Source organism: Sus scrofa, chromosome 2 (assembly GCF_054392235.1).
Source record: "Sus scrofa isolate SSC_HxYL_T2T_F1_AM1 chromosome 2, Sscrofa_HxYL_maternal_Yorkshire_Landrace_v2.0, whole genome shotgun sequence".
Taxonomy (NCBI): Eukaryota; Metazoa; Chordata; class Mammalia; order Artiodactyla; family Suidae; genus Sus; species Sus scrofa.
In genome coordinates this window covers 28851615-28874855 of record NC_139384.1, presented here as the reverse complement: position 1 = coordinate 28874855, position 23241 = coordinate 28851615, and the positions used below count along the sequence as shown (strand labels likewise).

Here is a 23241-nt window from a genome sequence, read left to right as displayed (position 1 = left end):
TAGGTCGCAGAAAGTTCATTGCTGTGACTGTGGTGTAGGCCCGTTGCTGCAGCTCTGATACAACCGCTAGCCTGGGAACCTCCATATGCTGCAGGTGCAGCCCTAAAAAGAAAGGGAGGAAGGACGAGTTAATGACTAGGAAATATTGTTACAGCTAAAAACTAGTTAAAACAGTCTCCTGTCCTGCCTTGGCCCATGAACTTAGGACTAATGTTTACTTCCTAGTTAGAGTTCTATTGTACCTAGTGTCTAGCTTTTCTCAAATGATCTTTTCCCTGCTTAATTGCTTTCTTTTACTACTGGTTACTTTCTAGTCAGAGTTCTATTACACCGAGTGCTTTCTTTTGTAACTGAAGCACTCCCTAACACCATTTCCCTGAAAGCAATCTTCTTTCCAGAGAAAAAGCCAAGGAACTTTCCAGAGAAAAGGCCTCCACGTGGCCCTTCTCACTGGGCTTGACTGCATGTGGTCAGGCCACACAAGAGAGCCTGTTGTTGCCTTGGAAACCTCACTTTGGTTCAGGGTCCGCCCAAAGCAGCGAACAGGTGGCCTCCCTGTTCTCAAAAATGCAGGTCCTGCCACTTTGGATGAGGAGGCCTGCGCTCTGGGTACTGTGCACCTTTTTTTTTTTTTTTTTTTTCCCAACGTCTTTATGTCTAACTCTGGTCCTGAAGCCCCCTCCACCCAAGAGAGGCTATCTGAAGCCAGCTGTACCCCAGGGTCACTGAAGCCATCTTCCAGCACCCTTCCTCCCCGGGTATGCCATGACACCCTAGGAGTTACCTTTCTTCCGACTCTCTTCACGGCCTCCTAAGCCCAGGGGATTGTACCAAGTTTAAGTTCTCTTTCCCCTGGGCTGCCTGCAGTCTAGCTTAAGAATATGCACCTCCCTCACCCTAAGGTAAAATATTCCACATGCTTTTCCTCTGACTGTCTTAACCCAAAGGGACCATGTCCCTGGGCTTAGCTGGAGGACTATGGGCTCACTCCTCGCAAGAATTTTGCCAGTGGGGGTGGGGAAGTAAACGGCTCTGTGTTCAAGCCTAGTGACCCCTAGTGCCTCAGGCAGTGACAAGACAGCAGAGACTGCCCATCACTAGACAGGCCAGGGAGTGTGAGCGGGAGTGTGAGCTCAGCTGACAGGACAGACATTCACCCCTTGCCCAGAGTGACAGCTCCGCTGCCTGCCGGATTCTCAGTCCTGCCTCACTGGCTTGGACCAAAGGGGCTCCTTCTTGCCTGGAGCGTGGTTGGGACTGAGCACAGGAAGGGGGCCCAAATCTGCACCCCGTCACTCTCATGCTACCAGCTCCTCCACTCCCGACCTTCTACCAGCTCAGCCTCCACGGCTACAATTCCAGAGCGCTCTTTCCAAAATGTCAAGAATAGACTTAGTACCCCGTTGCATCTATCCCTCCAAAGCAAGCAAATTCATCATTCTAGGCAGGCTGCCGGAGGGGGAAGCTCATTATACAGAGGGGGTCCCAGTAAGCACCCCTTCCCTAGCCTCTTTCTGTTCACTCCCCACTCAATTTCCCCTGCCTTTCACACAGCTCCCTGCTACAAGTGCCTCCAAAGTGGCCTTGGGCATCAGAGAACACATTACAGATTTACCCAGAGTAAACTGAGCTCAGCAGTGGTTGGTAATTTGGGGCCACTGGAAATGCAGACTTTTTTCTTTGTGGCCTGTTTCCTAAATTTATTCTTCTATGATTTCCTGGAAAGAGCTGAGGGAGGTTCCTTGGTTCTAGTTTACTTCCAACCAGGGCTCATGGGAACTGAGGTGTATTCTAACCTAAATTAGCCATGGGTCTGGACAAGAGGCTGGCAAGTGGAGCCTGGGTGGCTAACTCAGTGGTTCCACTCAGCAGAATCAACTGCTTTTAAAAACCACGTGTTAAAAAATAGCTATGCCTGTAGGAGGTTGGTAGGAGTATACCTGGCTACGAATTTCATAGGGCCATGTCTGAAACATCCAGCAAACTCAGAATATCAAACTCTTTGGCAAGACATTTTTGCTTCCAGGAATTTATTCTTAGAAATACCACACACCAATGAAAAAGCAAAGAGAGCAATGGCACTAAAACACACTTAAATGAAAAAGCAAGCTGTAACATGGTGTGTGTAATGTAGTACCATTTGGGTTGTTTTTTTGTTTGTTTGTTTGTTTGTTTTTTTTTTGGATGCACCCAAGCATGTAGAAGTTCCCAGGCCAGGGATTAAACCCAAACCACAGCAGCAGGACAAGCTGCTGCAGTGACAACGCCAGATCTTTAACCTGCTGGACCACAAGCGAACTCCCAGGCTGAATTTTTTTTTTTTAAGATTACGCATACGAACACATGCACATGTGACCAAAAAAATATACAAGGGGAAACATGAGTTGCTCTAGGAAAGGGACATGGGGACTTGAATTTTTACTTTGTGTACATCTATAATCTTTAAACTTTCCTCAGTTCTCATGTACTACTTCTAGAATTGGACAAATACCCAATCACTGGGCCACCCTGGAGATTCAGATTCTGTAAAGCATGCGGATTTCAAGATGTGTCACATGTGGTTTTGCTCCACTGCTAAGATCGAGAACCACCAGGCACTCAAGAGGGTGTGGTGGGCTAGGTGATAAAAATATGCCCTGGGATGACATAACCAAAAATGGAGAAAAAGAGACCCAAGAGAAAAGGAGAAGAGGGATCCCAGAGCAAAACGCTATGAAGTGTACTACAAAAAAAAGGAAGGTTCAAAAACAAGCAAACAAAAACGACTCAACCCCAGTCCTAAAAAATCTGCTCCAGAGGACCTCATACCACCCCGAGGCAGAGAATATTAAATATTAAGTAATTGCTCCCCAGAGCTGGTTGGTTGAAATGGTCTCTAAGTTCCCACCTTGGGAACTTAGGAGTTTGGAGAAGTGAGAATATCAGAGCTCAGGGTTACCTGCTGAAAACAAGCTTGGACGAGGTTTTCAGGGAAGAGATTTCGAATGAGGTCGAGAAAGGCATCCAGGCTGGACACTTCGTCGTTCTTCTTCCCAGGCCCCAGCTGCTTCTTGAGTTTGGGGTTCCCTGGATGGATAGCCAAGACCAGGATGACCCCCAGCACTGCGGCGATGATGGTGGTGGACATGTAATACACCATAGCTCTCGTGCCCAGGCGGCCACTGGCTTTAGCATCCAGGCCCGACAACCCTGGATGGAAAAGAAACCCAGGAGGAGGAGTTCCATTATGTTCCTGTGAGCTGCCCATCTCTGCATAGCTGTCACCAACCCGCAGCTTCATCCCACTCAAAGGCATTAATGGTTAATCGAACCTCCTTCTTACTGAATATCTGTCAACTCCACAGTTTACAATTCCATTTTCCAAGGATGTTTTTGAAATTCTAGAGAAGTGGGCAGAGGTGGAGATCGTTTGGTTCCAGCTTTATAAACTGGTCAGGTGACTGCTTTTTATCAGGCTGCAGTAGTGAGTTAAAGCTGAATACTGTGTTCAATGGTTAATTCTGAGATAATGCCCTTCCCACTTATTTGGTATGAAGATAGCCTTTATGAAGTGATGGTTCTGGTACATGCTAGGATTTTTGTTTGCTTTGTTTAGTTTTTTGTCAATTATACTACATATTTTATTTATGTTTTGCATATTTTTCACCAAACAATAGGTGATTTACAATGTGGTGCCAATTTCTTCAGTCTAGCAAAGTGACCACTCATATATATATACTCCTTTTCTTATATTATCTTCCATCATGGCCTATCCCAAGAGACTAGATATAGTTCCCTGTGCTGTACAGTAGGACCTCATTATGTTTGTTTTAATGTCCTCACTTAGGAAAATAAAAAGCTGGTAGCCCTATGTATTCAAAAGACATTCAAAAGACTAGTCATGAAATCAAGAGTCTGCAAAAGTGATGTAGCACAGCCCTCTCGCTCCTGAGGTCAAGCCTGATGGAGACCACGTTTTCTGACCTCGTGTAGGGATGTGACAACACGTGCAAAAAACACCCAGCATAGGTGGGAGCTTCGTCTGTATTTCAGGAGCTCCTGTGATTGTTAGTGGAAATTCCAAGCAAGTCACAAAAACCCCAGCCTTCACTGGGTTTTTTTCCAGTAATTTCTTTAGTCTTTCTACTTCCTGGTTTCAGTTCCTGCTTTTATGAGACCAAGAGATTGCAACCCTTTCTGAGGATCAGTCTTTTTTGCCTTTGGGGAGGAAGTCATTATTGATGTTAAGTTTTCTGAATGAAGCTGACCCATGTATGACCCACTTCTTACAAAATGAAGTCTAATTCCAGACAATGGAAGTAAGGTCTCCTTACCAGGTTGGCCAATGAACCATCTGTTAAACAGGCATGGAGAACATTTCCTCTGGTTTCAAAAAGAGCATTTAACATAAAACACAGCATTACTCAATAAGGGGCTGAATGATACTGAGTCCAGCTCTTTCCATCACTGGGTTCACTGGTCAACCATCTATGAGACTGTAGCTTCTGAATCTCATGGAGTTATCAGAGCTTCTCTATCTTCGTAAGGTGAAGAGTCCAGAGGACAACTTTCTCAAGGTCACCCAGCTTGTTGGCAGCCAGATATAAACCAAAGCCCTACTCATTCTTAACTCTGAGCCTAGTCTCTAAACTACATCAACTTAGACCTTGTTTGACTAATATTATTTGGTAAGGAGGAAACTACCAGTATAAGCCCATGGAGGGGAAAAAAAATCTTTCAAATAAAACAGTTATTTCAGTCAATAACTAGTGAACATATCCAACAACATATCAAAAAGATCGTACACCATGACCAGGTGGGATTCATCCCAAGTTCACAAGGATGGTTCAACACATGCAAATCAATCAATGTCATACACCACATTAACCAAAGAAAAGTCAAAAACCACATGATCATCATCATCTCCATAGATGCAGAAAAAGCATTTGACAAAGTCCAACATCCATTCACGATCAAAACTCTTACCAAAGCGGGTATAGAGGGAACATTCCTTAACATAATCAAAGCCACTTAACAACCAACCCACAGCAAACATAATACTCAATGGAGAAAAGTTGAAAGACTTATCACTAAAATCTGGAACAAGACAAGGATGCCCACTCTCACCACTGTTATTCAATATAGTATTAGAATTCCTAGCCACAGCAATCAGACAAACAAAAGAAATAGAAGGCATCCAAATAGGAAGAGAAGAGGTAAAACTGTCACCATATGCAGATGATATGATACTATATAGAAAACCCTAAGGACTCAACCCAAAAACTACCTGAATGAACTGATCAACAAATTCAGCAAAAGTAGCAGGATATAAGATTAACATTCAGAAATCAGTCACATTTCTGGATACTAACAATGAAATATTAGAAAAGGAATACAAAAATACAATACCCTTTAAAATTGCACCCCAAAAAATCAAATACCTGGGTATACACCTGACCAAGGAGGTGAAAGACTTATAATGTTGAGAACTATAAGATATTAATCAAGGAAATTAAAGAAGATGTAAAGAAATGGAAAGATACTCCATGCTCCTGGGTTGGAAAAATTAATATTGTAAAAATGGCCATACTATCCAAAGCAATATACAGATTCAATGCAATCCTTGTCAAATTATCCATGGCATTTTTCACAGAACTAGAACAAACAATCCAAAACTTTATATGGAACCACAAAAGATCCAAAATTACCAAAGCAATTCTGAGGAACAAAAACCAAGCAGGAGGCATCACTCTCCCAGACTTCAGGCAATCAAGACAGTGTGGTACTGGCACCAAAACAGATATACAGACCAATGGAACAGAACAGAGAACCCAGAAATAAACCCAGACACCTCGGGTCAATTAATCTTTGACAAAGGAGGCAAGAACATAAAATGGAAAAAAGACAGTCTTTTCAGCAAGAATTGCTGGAAACCTGGACAGCTACATACAAATCAATGAAACTAGAACACACCCTCACACCATGCACCAAAATCAACTCAAAATGGCTGAAAGACTTAAATATAAGATAAGATACCATCAAACGTTTGGAAGAGAACATAGGCAAAACATTCTCTGACATCAACTTTACAAATGTTTTCTCAGGTCAGTCTCCCAAAGTCACAGAAATAAAAGCAAAAATAAACCAATGGGACCTAATCAAACTGACAAGCTTTTGCACAGCCAAGGAAACCAAAAAGAAAACAAAAAAGACAACTTATAGAATGGGAGAAAACAGTTTCAAATGATGCAACTGACAAGGGCTTAATCTCTAAAATATACAAGAAACTTATACAACTCTGCAGCAAAAAAGCCAAGAACTGAAAGGAAAAATGGGCAAAAGACCTGAATAGACATTTTTCCAAGGAAGATATACAGATGGCCAACAAGCACATGAAAAAATGCTCAACATCCCTGATTGTTAGAGAAATGCAAATCAAAACTACAATGAAATACCAGCTCACGCCAGTCAGAATGGCCATCATTAATAAGTCCACAAAGAACAAATGCTGGAGGGGGTGTGGAGAAAAGGGAACCATCCTGCACTGTTGGGGGGAATGTAAGCTGGTACAACCACTATGGAGAACAGTATGGAGGTACCTTAGAAAACTATACATAGAACTATCATATGACCCAGAAACCCCATTCTTTGGCATATATCTGGACAAAATCTTCCTTAAAAAAGACACATGCACCTGCATGTTCACTGCAGCTCTATTCACAATAGCCAAGACATGGAAACAACGCAAATGTCCATCGACAAATGATTGAATTAGGAAGATGTGGTATATATACACAATGGAATAGTATTCAGCCATAAAAAAGAACGACATAATGCCATTTTCAGCAACATGGATGGAACTAGAGAATCTCATCCTGAGTGAAGTAAGTCAGAAAGAGAAAGACAAATACCATATGATATCACTTATATCTGGAATCTAATATATGGCACAAATGAACCTCTCCACAGAAAAGAAAATCATGGACTTGGAGAATAGACTTGTGGTTGCCAAGGGGGAGGGGGAGGGAGTGGGGTGGTTGGGGAGCTTGGTGTTAATAGATGCAGACTATTGCCTTTGGAATGGATAGGCAATGAGAGCCTGCTGTATAACACTGGGAACTATGTCTAGTCACTTATAATGGAGCATGATTATGAGAGCAAAAAGAAGGTATACATGTGTGTGTAATGGGTCACCATGCTGTACAGTAGAAAAAAAAATTGCATTGGGGAAATAACAATAAAAAAAAGAAATCCCTTTCCAGTAGAGCTAAATTAATTGAGTGACCATAAGACTCATTTGAGAAGAAACTGCATAATCTGCTGGTCCTGATATGTACATACATAAGAGAAATTAATTCAATTTCCATCTAAGTGGATAGTAAATTTTTAAATGTATTTAAAAAAAACTACTGAACATGATCTATACATTAAGAGTATCTTTCTTCTGAAAAACTGGAAGGGTTTCCCATCTAGTATTTCATTTATTTTTAATACCCATTTCCCTCTATACCCAATTAGACAGTAAAGAGAAAATTTCCTTTTCTTTCTTTCCCTGTCTTTCTTTCCTTCTTTCTTTTAAAATGGCTGGACCTGTGGCACATTGAAATCCTCAGGCCAGGGACTGAATCCGAGCTGCAGTGGTGACCTACATCCCAGCTGCAGCAATGCCTGATCATTTAACCCACTGTGCCAGGGCGGGGATTGAACCCGTATCTCTGCAGTGACCTAAGCCACTGCAGTAGGATTCTTAACCCACTGTGCCAAAGCAGGAACTCTGAGACAGTTTCCTTTTTTACTTCTTCATTTGTCAGTTTCTGAACAAAATACAATTAAGAAAATGAGAAAAAACTACACTTTTAAAAATTATGATCCCTACAGATATGATCACTTTTAACACGTGGCCATTTCCTTTTCATCTTTTGTTGCCTGACAAACAGATGGACTGATGAATAGATGGCAAACTATTGTTTGAGGGTTGATTATCCAGTTTTAGGGACAGGAAAACTAAGGTTCTGCAGTGAAATGACATAGATGATCACATTCATTCATTCAACCAAACTGAGATTCTCTGGTCAATTCAAAAGCTGGAGCAGGAGTATGACCCACTGTGGCCAAGCGCTTGAGAGGTGATCTTACCTGTGATTAAACTGGAGATGATTAAAGGGAGGATAAGCATTTTTAGCATCCTCATGAGTATATCCCCTGGGAAGGCTATTAACATAACCACATCAGGGTGGATAGGAGATGCCAAGCGAAGAAATCCTCCACATACTGCCCCCAGGATGACACCTATAAACAAGGGGGAAAAAATCTGAATTTATTTTTCTGCCCTCATCAAATGCATAGCTCTAGGGACTTAGTTTAGTGACACTGACCTTTCTTATACTTCTCCATTATCAGATGATGACTAACACATAACAAAAATACCACTAGACAAGTGAAGTTGATTTTGATGACTCATAAGAAAAATTTTTTTACTTCCTTTACTGTTCTAAAAAGCAGCATTGGAAGAGCCAAAGAGAGCTTTCTCAAGGCTTTGGGGAAAATATAACCTGGTGACTTGCCTAGAATATGATCCACTTCCAGAGTCATAAGTTGTCAGTAGAAATAATCCACAGTGGCAGATATCACTTCTCCTCACAGCCCAGGCCGGCTGTGTGGCAAGGTTTTTAATGTATTTCTTCCTTTTTTTTTTTTTTTTTGGTCTTTCTGCCATTTCTTGGGCCGCTCCTGTGGCATATGGAGGTTCTCAGGCTAGGGGTTGAATTGGAGCTGCAGCCACTGGCCTACACCACAGCCACAGCAATGCGGGATCCAAGCTGCGTTTGTGACCTACACCACTGCTCATGGCAACGCCGGATCCTTAACCCACTGAGCAAGGCCAGGGATCGAACCCGCAACCTCATGGTTCCTAGTTGGATTTGTTAACCACTGAGCCACAATGGGAACTCCTATTTCTTCCCTTTTTAAACTGAATACCAGATAAAAGGAACATTTAAGTGATCCAGCTGGGGTGAGTTTTCTTTTTTCTTCTATTGACTACCAATAATTTCCCCCGGCTCATCCTCAAGAAGTTTTGTCTTTGACTTGTGTGTCCTTGTACATAATCTCTAGACTTGCCGACCTTAGAAGAGATCAAGGAAGGTGTCTAAAAATATATACTTTGCGAGGAAACAATTTGGGCAGAGATTCTAGCAAGAGCCTTTCACCTTTTGTACTTTGGGAGCCCACAAGAAAAACCTGGATCTCTCCAAACTGGTGGCCAACATAATCCACCTCTAGGAACCACAGATGGGGTCATAGGGTGACTGGTATAAGGAAGGGACAGAGGGAGGTCCTAGGTATGTGGCTATGGTGTCAACTCTGGAGATACAAAGGGAGAAATGTGGCCTAAAGTCTGATCTTTTTTCCTTCCGCGGGTGAAAAACAGCCTTCTTTAAAACCTATGACGAGTGAAATTTGCTTCTGTGGAAAGTAACTTTTGGAAAACCCTACCATGCTTGTGATTTTCTTCTTATTAAGTGAACTGAGCTGGGGCAAATTCCCAGTCCTAACTCTAGTCCACTGACACCCATGATGACTGACTTGAAGGAGAAGCCAAGTAAGAAGTGGTGTGTGTGGGGGTGTGTGTGGGTGGGTGGGTGGAAGGGGTGGGGGAGATTACCTCTGTGTGTAGCCTCAGAAGAGTTGAAGAACAAGGAGAAGACTGAAAAAGGAAATGATCTGATTGTTACTACAAGAAACTTGGGTTTTCAACCAGGGTTTCCTGAGAATGGGGAAAAATGTAGTTTCTCGTAGTGAACAGGACACCCAGAGCTCAGGTGAGGCCTGAAGCAGGGAAGCAAGTCTTTCAAGGTGGAGCTGGAGTAGATCAGGCTTCAGGCTGAGCGTCTTCCACTCCGACCTCGTTAGTTATTGTGCTAATGAACCTAAGTTAATGAAGTGCCTGGAGAAGGTGAGACCTTGGGAGCCCTCTTAGTAGGGTTTTTGGCAACTGATGCCTTTCTCAGGATGCAGGTGCTTCTCTAAATGACCCTCTGCTTTGGAATCACCTAGAAGGTTTGTTAAGATGCAGATTCCAGGGTCTCACGCCAAATGGCCCAAAGCAAAGTCTCTCTGGGAAGAGCCTGGGAATCTGTATGCTAACGTACCCCCGGGGATGTGCATGCAAACTGAAATCTGAGACCCGCTAGAGTCCTAAGGCAGAACACAGCTAGGACAGGTAAGTAGGAGGATTAGATCACTAAGGCAGCGGGGCAGAGCAGGTGGCTTGCTTTCCAGCAGGAGAGCTGGCTGGCAGAACCAGCTTCTTCGCGGAGGCAGGAGAGATCCAGGGAGGAGGGTTGGGTGGGGCAGCCCCTACCACCTACCGAACACGGTCAACGTCAGCAGGAGATTCTTCCCCAGTTTGTCGCACAAGCGCAGCCCCAGGTGCCGGGGCTTGGGCTCCTCTGAACTGAGGTGGCTGTCGTGCATCCGTACTTCCACCTGCTTGGGCATGTTGTTGGCACTAAAACAGAAGGGAAGGCAGTGGTTAGAGTCTGCTGGGCACCTCCCCACTGCAGTTGGAGGGGCTCAGGTCGTAAGAGGGGAAACGGCCTTCCCCAGGCGTAGCTGGGAATCTGGGACCATTGACAGGAAAACAAAAGCCAGAGCAATGCAGGGTACCCTGAATTTCTGTTCACCTACAAGCAGGACACTAGGACACACTGAACGCCAACATGCCAGGTGTTCTTATCCTTATTATCTTGAAGCATCACAGAAAAGGCACCCCACGGGCAGAGGAAGATTTTTCTCCAAGAGTTGCCCACTGTGGTATCCCTGCCCCGTTTAACAGGAAGTAACTTGCCCTGGTTCATGAGGCTAAAAGGAATGGAGAGTCAAACCCAGGTATGCCTGGCTCCAAAACCTAAGAACTTTCATTCTTGTATCCACAGCAAAAAAGATGACTGTTGGATAATCTAGGGTCAGAAGAGCCCTAGCCTAAATCTTGCTAAATAAAAATGCCTCTGAGTTTAAGCCTTCTCCATCCTAGATGCAGAAAAGAGTCATAGATGCTGGGAGTTCAAGTTTTACCTTTTTTTTTTTTTTATCCAAAAGATGGCTTATCTAGTTTTTAAAAAAATTCAGTCCACTGTTTTTTTTTGTTTTTTTTTTTCTTTAGGGCCACACCTGCAGCATGTGCAAGTTCCCAGGCTAGGGGTCAAATTGGAGCTGCAGCTGCTGACCACAGCCACAGCCACAGCAACTCAGGATCCAAGTCGCATCTGCGACCTACATCACGGCTCACGGCAATGGCAGATCCTTAACCCACTGAGCGAAGCCAGGGATCAAACCCACATTCTCATGGCTACTGGTTGGGTTCATAACCCACTGAGCCACAGTGGGAACTCCCTGTTGTGATTTTAAAAAGTGACTCGTATTAGAGTTCTCCTTTGGCACAGCTGGTTAAGGATCCAGCGTTGTCACTGCAGCGGCTCGGACTACTGCTGTGTGGAGGCTTTGATTCTTGGCCTGGGAACTTCCACCACAGGTGAAGCCAAAAAAAGGTCACTGTATTATCCTATAAGCTGCCCAAGAGTCATGCTACTCAGTGTCAATGAAGTGTGGCTTTAGGAAGCCTGTGATCGCCTTCATCCATCGATGCACCCCAGTCCTCTTCCTGATAAACTCCATGTGGACCCAGGCTATGCTAAATCTCAGCCAATGGAGCCCCTGCCAGGATAACCAGCTTCGCCATTTCCCAGGACAATAAGATTCCAAAGTTAAGTTTCAGGATCGACATAGGGAAGCCAAGTTTTCACTTTGACATCTTAGGACATTTTTGTTAGCTGCCCTTACAATCACTAGCACGTGGCAAACCAATGGAAAAAAGTCTGTAACACCTTGAAAGACAAGTCACAGTCTCTGAATCACGACAATGCCTTCCAGGATAGGCAGGTGTCAGCCATACCCAGACAGTCTCAGCACAGACTGGAGAGACCTTCCTTTGGAACCAACACCAGTCTGCAGACCAGGGGTTTGGAATCACCAGTTCTAATGGAAAGAGCGTGGGTTTGTGGAATCAGAGAGGCTGGGATATAAACCATGACTCCATCACTTTGGCAGCTGTGAGGTGTGTGGAAAGAAACACTCAATGCCCACCTTGTAGAAGGTAAATAGCCTAACGTATGTTAAGGGCCATGCGCACACCTGACACAGCTGGTTCCTTTCTCCAGGGAACATAGAAACACAATACTCATCAAGTTCATGACAAGAATGACATTAAACTTAGGGGACCTACCCAGTTACACCATCATTCCAACAAGACACCAAGCTTAGCTTCCAGAGTCTCAGAATCAAGACCGGGGACCCAATACAGCTACTTACTTTTTAATATACTTGCTTCATAGTGGTTTTAAAATTGGGAGTAATGTGGCATGGCCGGGTAGAATATCCAGATAAAAACATGAGTCAAAATCCAAGCTTCTTTGTCTCCCCTTAGTGGTCTACGTTCCACTCATCTACTTAGTTTAGGGGCAACCTCTGACCATCTGGCATATGTCTGTGTTAATGACCATTCACATCATCTAAAAAAAGAAAATAAGGGCGTTCCCCCTGTAGTGAAACAGGACCTGGAGTGTGTCTGCAGCACCAGGATGCAGGTCCGATCCCTGGCCCAACACAGTGGGTTAAGGATCCGTCATTGCTACAATTGTGGCATAGGTTGCAACTGTGGCTGATCTCATACCCGGCCCAGGAACTCCATATGCCATGAGGCAGCCAAAAAAAAAAAAAAAAAAAAGAAAGAAAGAAAGAAAGAAAATAAGGCATGAAGCTCACAGCAAGCAGATGATGTCTTTCTGATCTTCTGATCAGTAGCAGCAAATACTACTTCCTCTCACCACCAAGCGAAACAGACAGAAATGTTCTTTTTATAACACAGCATGGGAAAATGATCAAAACAATCTTTTTTTTTAACATGGATAGACCCTATTTCTATGCTTGCATGAGAATCTTTTTACATTTTTAAACATTTCTCCAGCCAGTAATCTGAGGCTTTAAACCAGGAAACTGCCAGCAAAGAATGGAGGTCGTGTTCTGAAATAGTGAATGCATTCGTTAGCCAGCCCTTGGCAAAAACTCTAGGCTCCCCTTGAGATGGTAATCCCCTGCCTTCTGCTTCATTTGAAGCCCTCCTGCCATTGACGTGAGAATCAGGCACGTGGTGGGTATTTCAGGGAGACTAACAAGTATTTAAAGCAGACATTCTGGCAAGACCTATATGATGTAATGAAAGCGTCAGGCATCAAGTCAGCCATGCCCAAGTGAAAACACACACACGCTAAGCTAACGTACAGGCCCCATCCAGCAATGTGGTTGGATGCCTGCTGGCCACACTTCTTAGCTGCATAAGATCGCTGTATGTTTAATGGTTTGTTTTTTAAGCCATTACAAAATGTCTCTGAAGCCCTGAATCAAAACAACCACATCAAAGTGGCAACACCAAAATGTCATGAACCCGCAAGTATTTATTGAGAGAATGTCTTGGACTTGCCCTCTTGGAATTAAAGCCATGCTCCAGGCTCAGAGGAGTTCGTAACATCTGTGCATAAAAAATCATTGTTAAAGTACATCAGGGCCTCAGCTTGCCTCTGGGGATACAGAGAGTCCCCTAAGAACACTGTGTAAAGATTCTAGACCAGTCTAAGTGATCACTGTATCCCCCGGACCACAAAAGAGCCTGAAACAGACAATAATATACAACATAACATTAAATACTATTGTAAAGCATCACACAGAGTAGCTTCTCAGCCTTATATTTAGCTTCAGAGGAATGGATGTAGTTTTGTTCTGGTTTCTATTTATCATTTCCAGTGATCTTTATTCCTTCCTACAGTTCTGGGGTTTTTTCCTTCCAGTGTTACTGAGATGTAATTGACACACAGCACTGTATAAGTTGAAGGTATATGGCATAGTGATTTGATTTACATACCACATGAAGTGATTATCACAATAAGTGTAGTAACATCCACCATCTCATATATGCACAAAATTAAAGAACCAGAACAAATGTTTTTCCTGTGATGAAGACTTACTCTTTTAACTTTCATATATAACGTATAGCAGTGTTCATTATATTCACCACGTAATACACATTGCATCCCTCGAAGGACAGACAGACGTTTTGTTTTGGTTTGGTTTGGTTTGTTTGCTTATTTTACAGCCACACCCAAAGCACAGAGAAGTTCCCAGGCCAGGGACCTAGGCGGACACTGAATCCTTTCATCCTCGGCACTGGGCCAGGGATCAAACCTGCACCTGCACAGTGACCAGAGCTGCTGCAGTCGGCTTTGTGACCCACTGTACCACAGTGGGTACTCCTTTTTAATTTTTTTCCTAAAGTTTTACGTAGAACAGAGAGAGTTTTTAAAATAAGACCACACACTCGCACAGCTATGTAAAGACTGGTTACTGAATGCACATAGTAACACTGGCAACGACAAGGGTGGCTGGTATTTTCTGAGTACTCTGTGGGTCTGACACTCTAGTCAGTAATGAGTAAGGTATAATCCTTGCTCTTAAGGAGCTCTGAAGGGGAAACAGAAAGCACACTGTCTGGTACTTGTCTGCTTTACATACAGGCTGTGATAAGGTACAGATGCTTTGGGACACAGTAAGGATGATGCCTCATTCAGCTTTGGGGAAGAGAGTTCAAGACAGTCTCTTGGGAGAGGCTGATAATAGAGTTGGATCTTTATTTATTTATTTGGTCTTGTTAGGGCCGCATGCATGGCATATGGAGGTTCCCAGGCACCAGAGGTCGAATCAGAGCTGTTAACTCCTGTCCTACCCCACAGCCATGGCAACACCAGATCCAAGCCACATCGGCGACCTACACCACAGCTTACAGCAACACCGGACCCTTAACCCACTGAGCGACGCCAGGGATCAGACCTGCGTCCTCCTGGATACTAGTCAGATTCATTTCCACTGAGCCACCACGGGAACTCCCCAGAGTTGGATCTTAAAGGATGAATTTAATTTAAATGTCTGCATCCTCCACCAGTCTTCGAACCCTGAGAGTAGGATTGTGACCTGGTATCAAGTGCTTGATAAATGTTTGCTCAAAGAAATTAAGAATCAGAAAGTAGCTACAAAGGGCACTGTGCTTCCTCCTGGGAAGGAGGCCCTTCTAGAGTAGACTGGCAGCATACCACCTAGCATACCACCTGGCAACCCTCATACCATTCCACAAATTCCTACTGGGCGTCTGTGACAGGCCCCATGCTGATCTAAGTACTGAAACATCACAAGAGACAAAATAGATAAAACCCTTGCTCATGAGATATATATTTTAACGGGAGAACAAATAAATGAATAAATACATTTCAAGTGGAGTACATGCTAGGAAGAGGGTGATACAGGAAGAAGGCAGAACTATTCTGCATCAAATGGTCAGGGAGGAAAAGAGAGCTTCTGTGATCAGGGGACATTTGAACAGAAACCTAGAGGAATGAGGGGGTCTCCTAAATGAAGCAGGCAATTTGTCCAGAGCTCAGCAAATAAACAGAATATACACAGTCCGAAATCCATTTGTCCAAACTAGAGCCTGACGCTCACCAGATGCAAGTCCTGATGGCCACGTGTTGGTTTTTTAGCACAGGCACCAATTCAAATGAATGTCAAGGCAGGAATGCTGGGTCCCATGACCATTAGGAATAAGGCGGAGTTTCAATGACTGTCCCAGCTCCCAGCAAATAAAGGGATACCAGGGAAATGCAAGTTGGCCACAGGAGGAAGGCCTGAGGTCCCAACAGCCTGCAGATTTGTCTCCCTGGCAACAAACAGAAAGGGCAAGACTTGATCTGGGTAAGTGCACGGGCTAAAGACAATACGTTACTTCAAGTGAGCACACGTATCCCCTTCTTAATACCTCCTTCCTACAACTGGTGGCTGTGTAGGCAGAACCAAGCAGAAAGGACGACTGAGAGCCCAGGTGTGGCTTGGTTATACCAAATCCATCAAGCCCGATGCCCTCCCCACACTGTTCACCGCTATTTTTTTCCTGCGTGCCTTCTGGATGAACAATCTAGCAACACGATTCCTTAATACTGGAAGGTTCTGCAAGCCACTTCCGCCAGCCCTCTCCCCATTGCCCAACAAATTAAGGCTGTGTGATGGGACGGATGTTTGGATAATTAAAAACTTGAACAATGAGCCTATAATTTCCTTCAGCCTTAGTCTCTCCACGGAATTATTTAAACAGCTGTTAATTTTGCACTCGTCACCCCATTTTTCCTCACACGCATCCACGTGGTCCTCTTTCAAAGGCAAGCTCAGCTTATCGTGCAAAACATCCTCTGTGACTCTAAAGGGAACGTGTAATGGGGCTGGGGCTAAGTTTTCAACTATTCTCAGAATCTGCTTTTCATTTGCATTTGTTTTCCCTTGTTCTGCCAAGAGCCTCTCAAAATAGGCTCATTAGATGTAGTGCTGGATTCAGATTTCCTGCCTGCACACTTCTGTGTCACCTTCTCTGCACCGAATTATTTTTTCTTCCTTCACTGGTTCGATGAAGTGACAGCAGAACATTCCCCAGGGAACCTAAAAGCAACTGGTGTGTTTCTGCCTAGAGGATGTGAGGTCTCCAAGGGACCTCAGCCGCCCAGCCCTCCTCTGCTGGCTGCTTCCTCAGGAAGCACAGAAAAGGCAGTGTCCACAAACTGCCCTAGGGTCAGACCCTCAAGGACAAAAACAAGGTTTGTGGAGGGGGCTTTCCCCCAAGGTGGTTTGGAAAAGAATGCCGGAAATACCACTGGTGTCAGCTCTGAGTGCCACGAAACAGTGATGACAGCTGTGACTGCCCCATAGCTGGGATTTCCCTGGCTCCCGAGAGAACGGCACCCCAGCAGGGAAAGGCACTGGAGCTCTGCAACAGCTGGGAATTTCCAACCACCAGCCCCTCCACCCTTGCTGTGTCCTGTAAGACCTACTTTAACCATGTCAGGGATGCTGGCTGACCAAGAAGTCAGGATCTCTCTGACAGCTCCTGTGTCCTCATCGATCCCGAGAAGGAATGAAACCTACAGGATCACAGCCTCCACATCTCCGTCCGTCTCACTATAAGACACCAATAGGGTGTAGGGATCAATTTTGGCAGGTTTTTTTTTTTTTTTTTTTTTTTTTTTTTTTTGTCTTTTTGTCTTTTGTTGTTGCTGTTGTTGCTATTTCTTGGGCCGCTCCCACGGCATATGGAGGTTCCCAGGCTAGGGGTCCAATCGGAGCAGTAGCCACCGGCCTACGCCAGAGCCACAGCAACTCGGGATCCGAGCCGCGTCTGCAACCTACACCACAGCTCACGGCAACGCCGGACCGTTAACCCACTGAGCAAGGGCAGGGACCGAACCCGCAACCTCATGGTTCCCAGTTGGATTCGTTAACCACTGCGCCACGACGGGAACTCCAATTTTGGCAGGTTTTTACTTTTTTAGGTCCCAGACACTTAATCTGTAAAATAAGAAAGTTGGATCAGAGATCTCTTAACATTCTAAAAGTCTGTGATTCTCTAATTCTCCTGGGGTGGGGGAGAGGTGGGGGATAGTAACAGGCTTCAGTTCCAGGATGCTGCCTCCATTCTAGTCTACCCAGGACTGACTAAGCTTAGCGTTGATGGGTGACTTAGAAACAAGAGACAAACCAACACCAATAACCACCGTTTCGTTACATCTTTCCCTCCACTATTACCTTTCCTGTCTCTGCTACAAAAGCATGTTTCTCCAGTGCTGCTAAAGCTGAGTCAGGGGTCAAATTCAGTACGTAGTTCAGACACAGGCCTCTTCTTCATCTTCTGTCCACGCTTGACCAACTCTTGAGTCTGGACTTCTAAAGATGGGCAGCTCAGTGCCATGGGAATACAGTCAGACAGGTGAACTGGCACTGGGAGCAGCCAGCTGCCAAATTCACCACTGAATCACTGAGTGATTCATTCACAGTCAAGTTCTGTGGAATTGGACAGGAGGCGTTCGCAGACACTTTCAGGATGAAAAACTGAGGGAAAGGAATCCTTTTTCCATATCACGTCCTAGGCCAAGACTAGCTAATGATAAACTGGCTAATGACACGAATGGCAAACAGAGTCAACGGGGGCTTTGGGGTGTCCTCACACAAGAGGTAGTAGGAGAGGAGGAAGAAGTAGTAGGAAGGAAAACTGTGAAGGAATAAGTTCATTTTGCCGAGAAGCACAAGTCAAAACATCAGCTCCTAGGAGCAGCCATCAGAAGGCAACTTGGTGGAATGCAATTACATAACTGCATGGGCATGGGATTCTTAGTTGGAAATCTGCCTTTTCTAGCTATGGGTGAGACAAGGCATTCCTTTATTTTCTTGGACAATAACATTCAACTTGCTGGGGGTCATTATGGAGCTTCAGTAAGATAATACTTATGAAAGGACCAAGAGTATTTAACATATAATTGATATTCAGTTTTAGATTCTAGATATAAGTGATATCATATGGTATTTGTACACTGTAAACTAGCTACAACAGAAAAAATAAAAATATTATAAATCAATATTCAATTTTAATTTCCTTTCTTTCTCCTAAAGGCCTAAAATGGTGCAATGCAAAATGACCATGAAGATAGTTGAGCTACAGAGTTTTAGCAAATCACTTTGGCAACAAAGGATACATGTGCTTATGACAAAAACAAAGTCCCAGAAGGGCCCAAGTGGGTGGGAGCCTGGGAAGTTCCCAGTGCTGTAAGCTTCCACACTGTGGAATGGGCTAGACAACCTCTCAAAGAGCATCAGGAGTAGAGGTTCAAGTATAAAACCTCTGGAATTTTGAGACATCCTCCCCAGAGTAGAGACTCCTTGACCAGTGGAATCGCCCATTTCCAGAAAGACTCACCACCCAAAACAGAAATAAGACACCAACGAACAGTACATTTCCAGGCCCGAGTGAGAGACTGGGGTGGGGTGTTTGATCATCCCCAATTGGGAGCCCCTTCTAAAAATAAAGATAGAGCCATGACCCAGGAACACACTGGCCGGCCCAGTCCCCAGACGCATGTCAATTCTGAAGGAACTGCTACCCCCTCTGGCTCACAGAACAACATGAAGATATATTTGAACACGTCATATAATTTCAACAAACTGGAAGCGGTTCATAGGGCATGCACTCTGGGTTTGAGCCACAGGGAACTTGGCCCCAAGGCCAAGTCGCTTCAGGCTAAAATGTCCTCTCCACCCCGCTTTCCGACCCAGCCCTTGTAGTCTAAATTCCATTTCTTCTTCAAACTCAATTCAAGGAGTTCCCTTGTGGCTTAGGTGGGTTACGGATCCAGTGTAGTCAACACTGCGGCTCGGGTCACCACTGTGGCATGGGTTCGATCCCTGGCCCAGGAACTTCCACATGTCACGGGTGTGGCCAAAAAATAAATAAACAAACAAACAAAAAAAAAAACTCAGTTCAAGTATGACTTCCCTCAGAAAGTCTTTGTTGACTCCCAAGAGTGCTTTTTGGATGCTCCTCCTGTGGCTTACCTGAGCTTACCTGTACTTACCTGTGCTTACCTCTCTCAAGGTATTTATTGCAATGTACCTGTCTGTTTCCCCACTAGAATATAAACCCTTTGAAGGCAAGTTCTTGACTTACTTGACTCTGTCTTCCCCACACTCAGCATGGTTTCTGGCATGTAGCAGAAAAGCAATTATTGTATGTTAAAAAAGTGATTGAATGAGGGAGTTCCCATTGCAACTCAGCGGGTTAAGAACCCGACTAGTATCCATGAGGATGCAGGTTCGATCCCTGGCCTTGCTCAGAGGGTTAAGGATGCAGTGTTGCCATGAGTGTGGTGTAGGCTGGCAGCTGCAGCTCCAATTCAACCCCAAGCCTGGGACCTTCCATATGTCATGGAGGGGGGAGTGATTGAATGAATAAATGAATGAATGGGTGACGAGATAAAAATAGAGGTTCTAGTCACAGGTGGTGTGTGACACTTGGTTCTAGAGGAATGTTCTAAAGACTAGGAAATCTGAGGAGAGGCAAGAAAAGACCCCCGAAGCACAAACACCTGCATTAGAAAAACCAGTAGGTGGCAGCAAGGCAGCAGGTCAGCACCACCCAGGGCTGGTCCCTCCCAGCTGGTGGTTTTGAGCCAGCTGCCCTGCCCAAGGATGCTGGCCCCACTGTTGCCAGCACTCTTGCGGGGAAGGAGGAGCCATAAACCAAGCTGGGTTCAGCGAACGAGGCCATTAGGGGAAATGGAGGAGGACCCAGGAAGATGCCTCAGGACTCGACGGCCAAGATCAACACCCCTAAATGTGATCCTCCAAACATGATCCTTCAACTTCAAAGAGTCCGGGCATGCATCCCCTTCCCAGGAATCGATGCGATTCTGATTCTAAGGTGCCCTCTTGATGAACAGAGCACTGCCTTTGGCCCCGAGGCCTTGGAATGTTCTTCCTCTGCCCCAGAAGCCTTCCCAACTGCCTTCCCAATCAGTCCCCCAGACAGAGGAGTGTCTGAGATGGTGACTCAGTGGCTTCATTAGTGGCAGCACCTCCAGGCACCAGCAAAAACTGGGCGAGGAGTCCAGTAGCTGAGACATTCTGGGCATTTTGGTCACACCCTGCAACTGCTTTTCTTCAATGCAGTTCTCTCCCTTTGTAAGCAGAGAAGTCTACATGTGTCTTTTTCACCCTTTCAGACCAAAAAAGCCAACCTTGCAAGGCAGTGTCAACTCCAAACTAGAAAGCAAGTCACCACCATGACTGCGCCAAGGGTCAGATTTCCTGGGCTGGCACTCCAAAGGTTATATTGTGTCTTTATGGGGTGACACGTTGGAACTTCCTTAAAGTTTCTCCAGAGCTCTTCAAAGTCACATACATCTGACTCCCAGAGGCCTTGAAATGCCTCCTTGAGAGAGACCTGTCCCTTTGCATCCCCACAGGAGATCAGATTAAAGCCAGACATCCAGAGAAAAGCACTCGGGGACACCCCAATGTGATGGAGTTTCTCAGATCTCTGCCTACGAACAGGACTTGCTGGGGAAAAACCCCTTGACACAGGTCCTGGCCAGACTCACACCCAGAAGCCAGATGAAGGAGGGGAAGCCAGGAAACTAGACGTTACCTTTGCCAATTAGACTCTAATGCCCCAGTCAGTTCTGAAGCCACTGGGTTCAAAACTCTGTGGCCTCAACAGGATTTCGTGAAGGCCAGAAATTTTCTTTTTCTTTCCTTTTTAAAGTTTGGATGTTAGTTTCACATGTGTGTTTTTAACCTTTAAACTTTCTACAAACTTTCAAAAAAATTAAACCCATCAAAAAAAAAAAAACCAAAAAACAAACAAACAAACATCGTGACTTAGTGGTTAACGAACCCAACTAGCATCCATGAAGACGTGGGTTTGGTCCCTTGTCTTGCTCAATGGGTTGAGGATCCAGCGTTGCCAAGCTGTGGTGTAGATCAAAGACATGGCTCGGATCCCACGTTGTTGAGGCTCTGGTGTAGGCTTGTGGGTACAGCTCCCATTCAACCCCTGGTTTGGAAACCTCCATATGCCGCAGGTGCAGCCCTAGAAAGACAAAAACAAAAAACAAACAAACAAAAAAAACATACAAATCTCCAAGCCCTATCCCTGAACATCCCAATTCAGCACATGGGGATGAATCCTAGACCTTTGAACTTCTTAGAAAGCACCCAGGTGACTTTGCTGTTGTCAGGCTGATGTCTTGTCACCACCTCAACAGCTGCAGTGAAAGCAGGGGAGCTTATTATTTCCCACGTCTCACCATCTTGCCACTGGACAGCTTTGACTATTACAAAGCTCTTCCTTTGTTCCCCTGTTGCTTCTACGCACTGGTTATTTTTCTACCCCACGGAACTAGTTGATAATAATAACAGCACCAGGCAATGTCCTAGACATTTTACGTGTGTTATCTCATTAACCACTTGAAACACTTTCTTGAGGCAGGTAGTATTATTATTCCTTCTTTATAGGTGAAAAACTGGAGGTTGGAGAGGTGAGGTCATTTGCCCAAGGCTAGGCAGCTGATGAGTGGCTCAGCTGCATCTGGAACTCAGCTCCTCCTGTGCAAGGTGCACGCGTGTAACCACGACACACTTGTATGAAGCCTAATTCCTCCTCCATCCACCAGCTTTCCAGGCACAGGAAGGCAGCTCTCCTCTCTACCCAGTTTTCTCTTCCTCAGGTTCCTTGCGATCCTGGTTGCAGCACCTCAAACCACTTACACCCCCTTACAATGTGCCTCCTAGGCTGGACACGATCCTCCAGGAGGGGTGTGGCCACATCTCCACCCCGGTGAGCCAGTCGAGGGCAGGATTTCTAGAATCTACCAGAGCTGAGGCTTTGGTTCTGCATTTGAAGAATGGAGGCCAGTAGGTAACTTCACACTCGAGAATGAAGTTACTAGGAGCACCGGTAATAAAACAAGGACCATTGATTGACTTTTTAAATTACGTGCAGCATATTACATACATCATACATATAGAATAATGGCCCCTCCCCGCAAATGGCCATGTCCTAATCCCCAGAAACCATGAGCATGTCAGTTGCATGGCGAAAAGGAATTAAAAGGAATTAAGGTTGCTAATTAACTGACCTTGAGATGGAGCATTTATTCTGCATTATCCAAGTGGGTCCAATATGATCACAAGAGTTCTTACACAAGTAGAAGAAGGAAGCAGGAGAGAGAGAGAGAACTAGAAAAATGGTAGCATGAGAAACACTCAGCCCAACATTGCTGGCTTTGAAAATAGAGGAAGGGGGAGTTCCCATCGTGGTGCAGCAGAAATGCATCCAACTAGGAACCATGAGGTTGTGGGTTTGATCCCTGGCCTCCCTCAGTGGGTTAAGGATCCAGTGTTGCTGTGAGGTGTGGTGTAGGTTGCAGACGTGGCTCAGATCTGGCATTGCTATGGCTGTGGACAGCAGCAACAGCTCTAATTAGACCCCTAGACTGGGAACCTCCATACGCTGCGGGTGTGGCCCTAAAAGGACAAAAAAAAAAAAAAAATAGAGGAAGGGGCCATGAGCCAAGGAATGCATGGGTGGCTTCTGGAAGTTGGAAAAGCAAAAAAACAAATTCTTTTTTAGAGCCTTCAGAAAGCCTTTCTGACATTTTTAGCCCAGTGAGATCCATTTTGGATTCTGACCTCTGGAATTATAAAAATAAATAAATAAATAACCTTTCACTGTTTTTTGTTTGTTTTGTTTTGTTTTTAGGGCCACACCCATGGCATATAGAGATTCTC

General features: G+C 44.8%; 1 protein-coding gene across 7 annotated transcripts in view; it reads right to left on the bottom strand.

Moving 5' to 3' along the window:
• SLC1A2 (solute carrier family 1 member 2) overlaps nt 1-23241 on the bottom strand; it is a 168472-nt gene that overhangs the window by 54314 nt on the left and 90917 nt on the right. For 6 of the 7 annotated variants that reach the window (XR_014837076.1, XM_003480708.5, XM_085011449.1 and 3 more), the window contains 3 exons: nt 10350-10489; nt 8116-8268; nt 2939-3189 (listed from right to left, as the gene is read on the bottom strand). Coding sequence is in view for 6 of the 7 variants with exons in the window: in XM_003480708.5 (XP_003480756.2) it covers nt 2939-3189; nt 8116-8268; nt 10350-10489 (544 nt within the window). In the remaining variant the exon portion in view is untranslated. Of the gene's footprint in view, nt 1-2938; nt 3190-8115; nt 8269-10349; nt 10490-12348; nt 12549-23241 lie in introns of those variants that run through there. The other variant, XM_085011450.1, reaches the window with a different exon arrangement.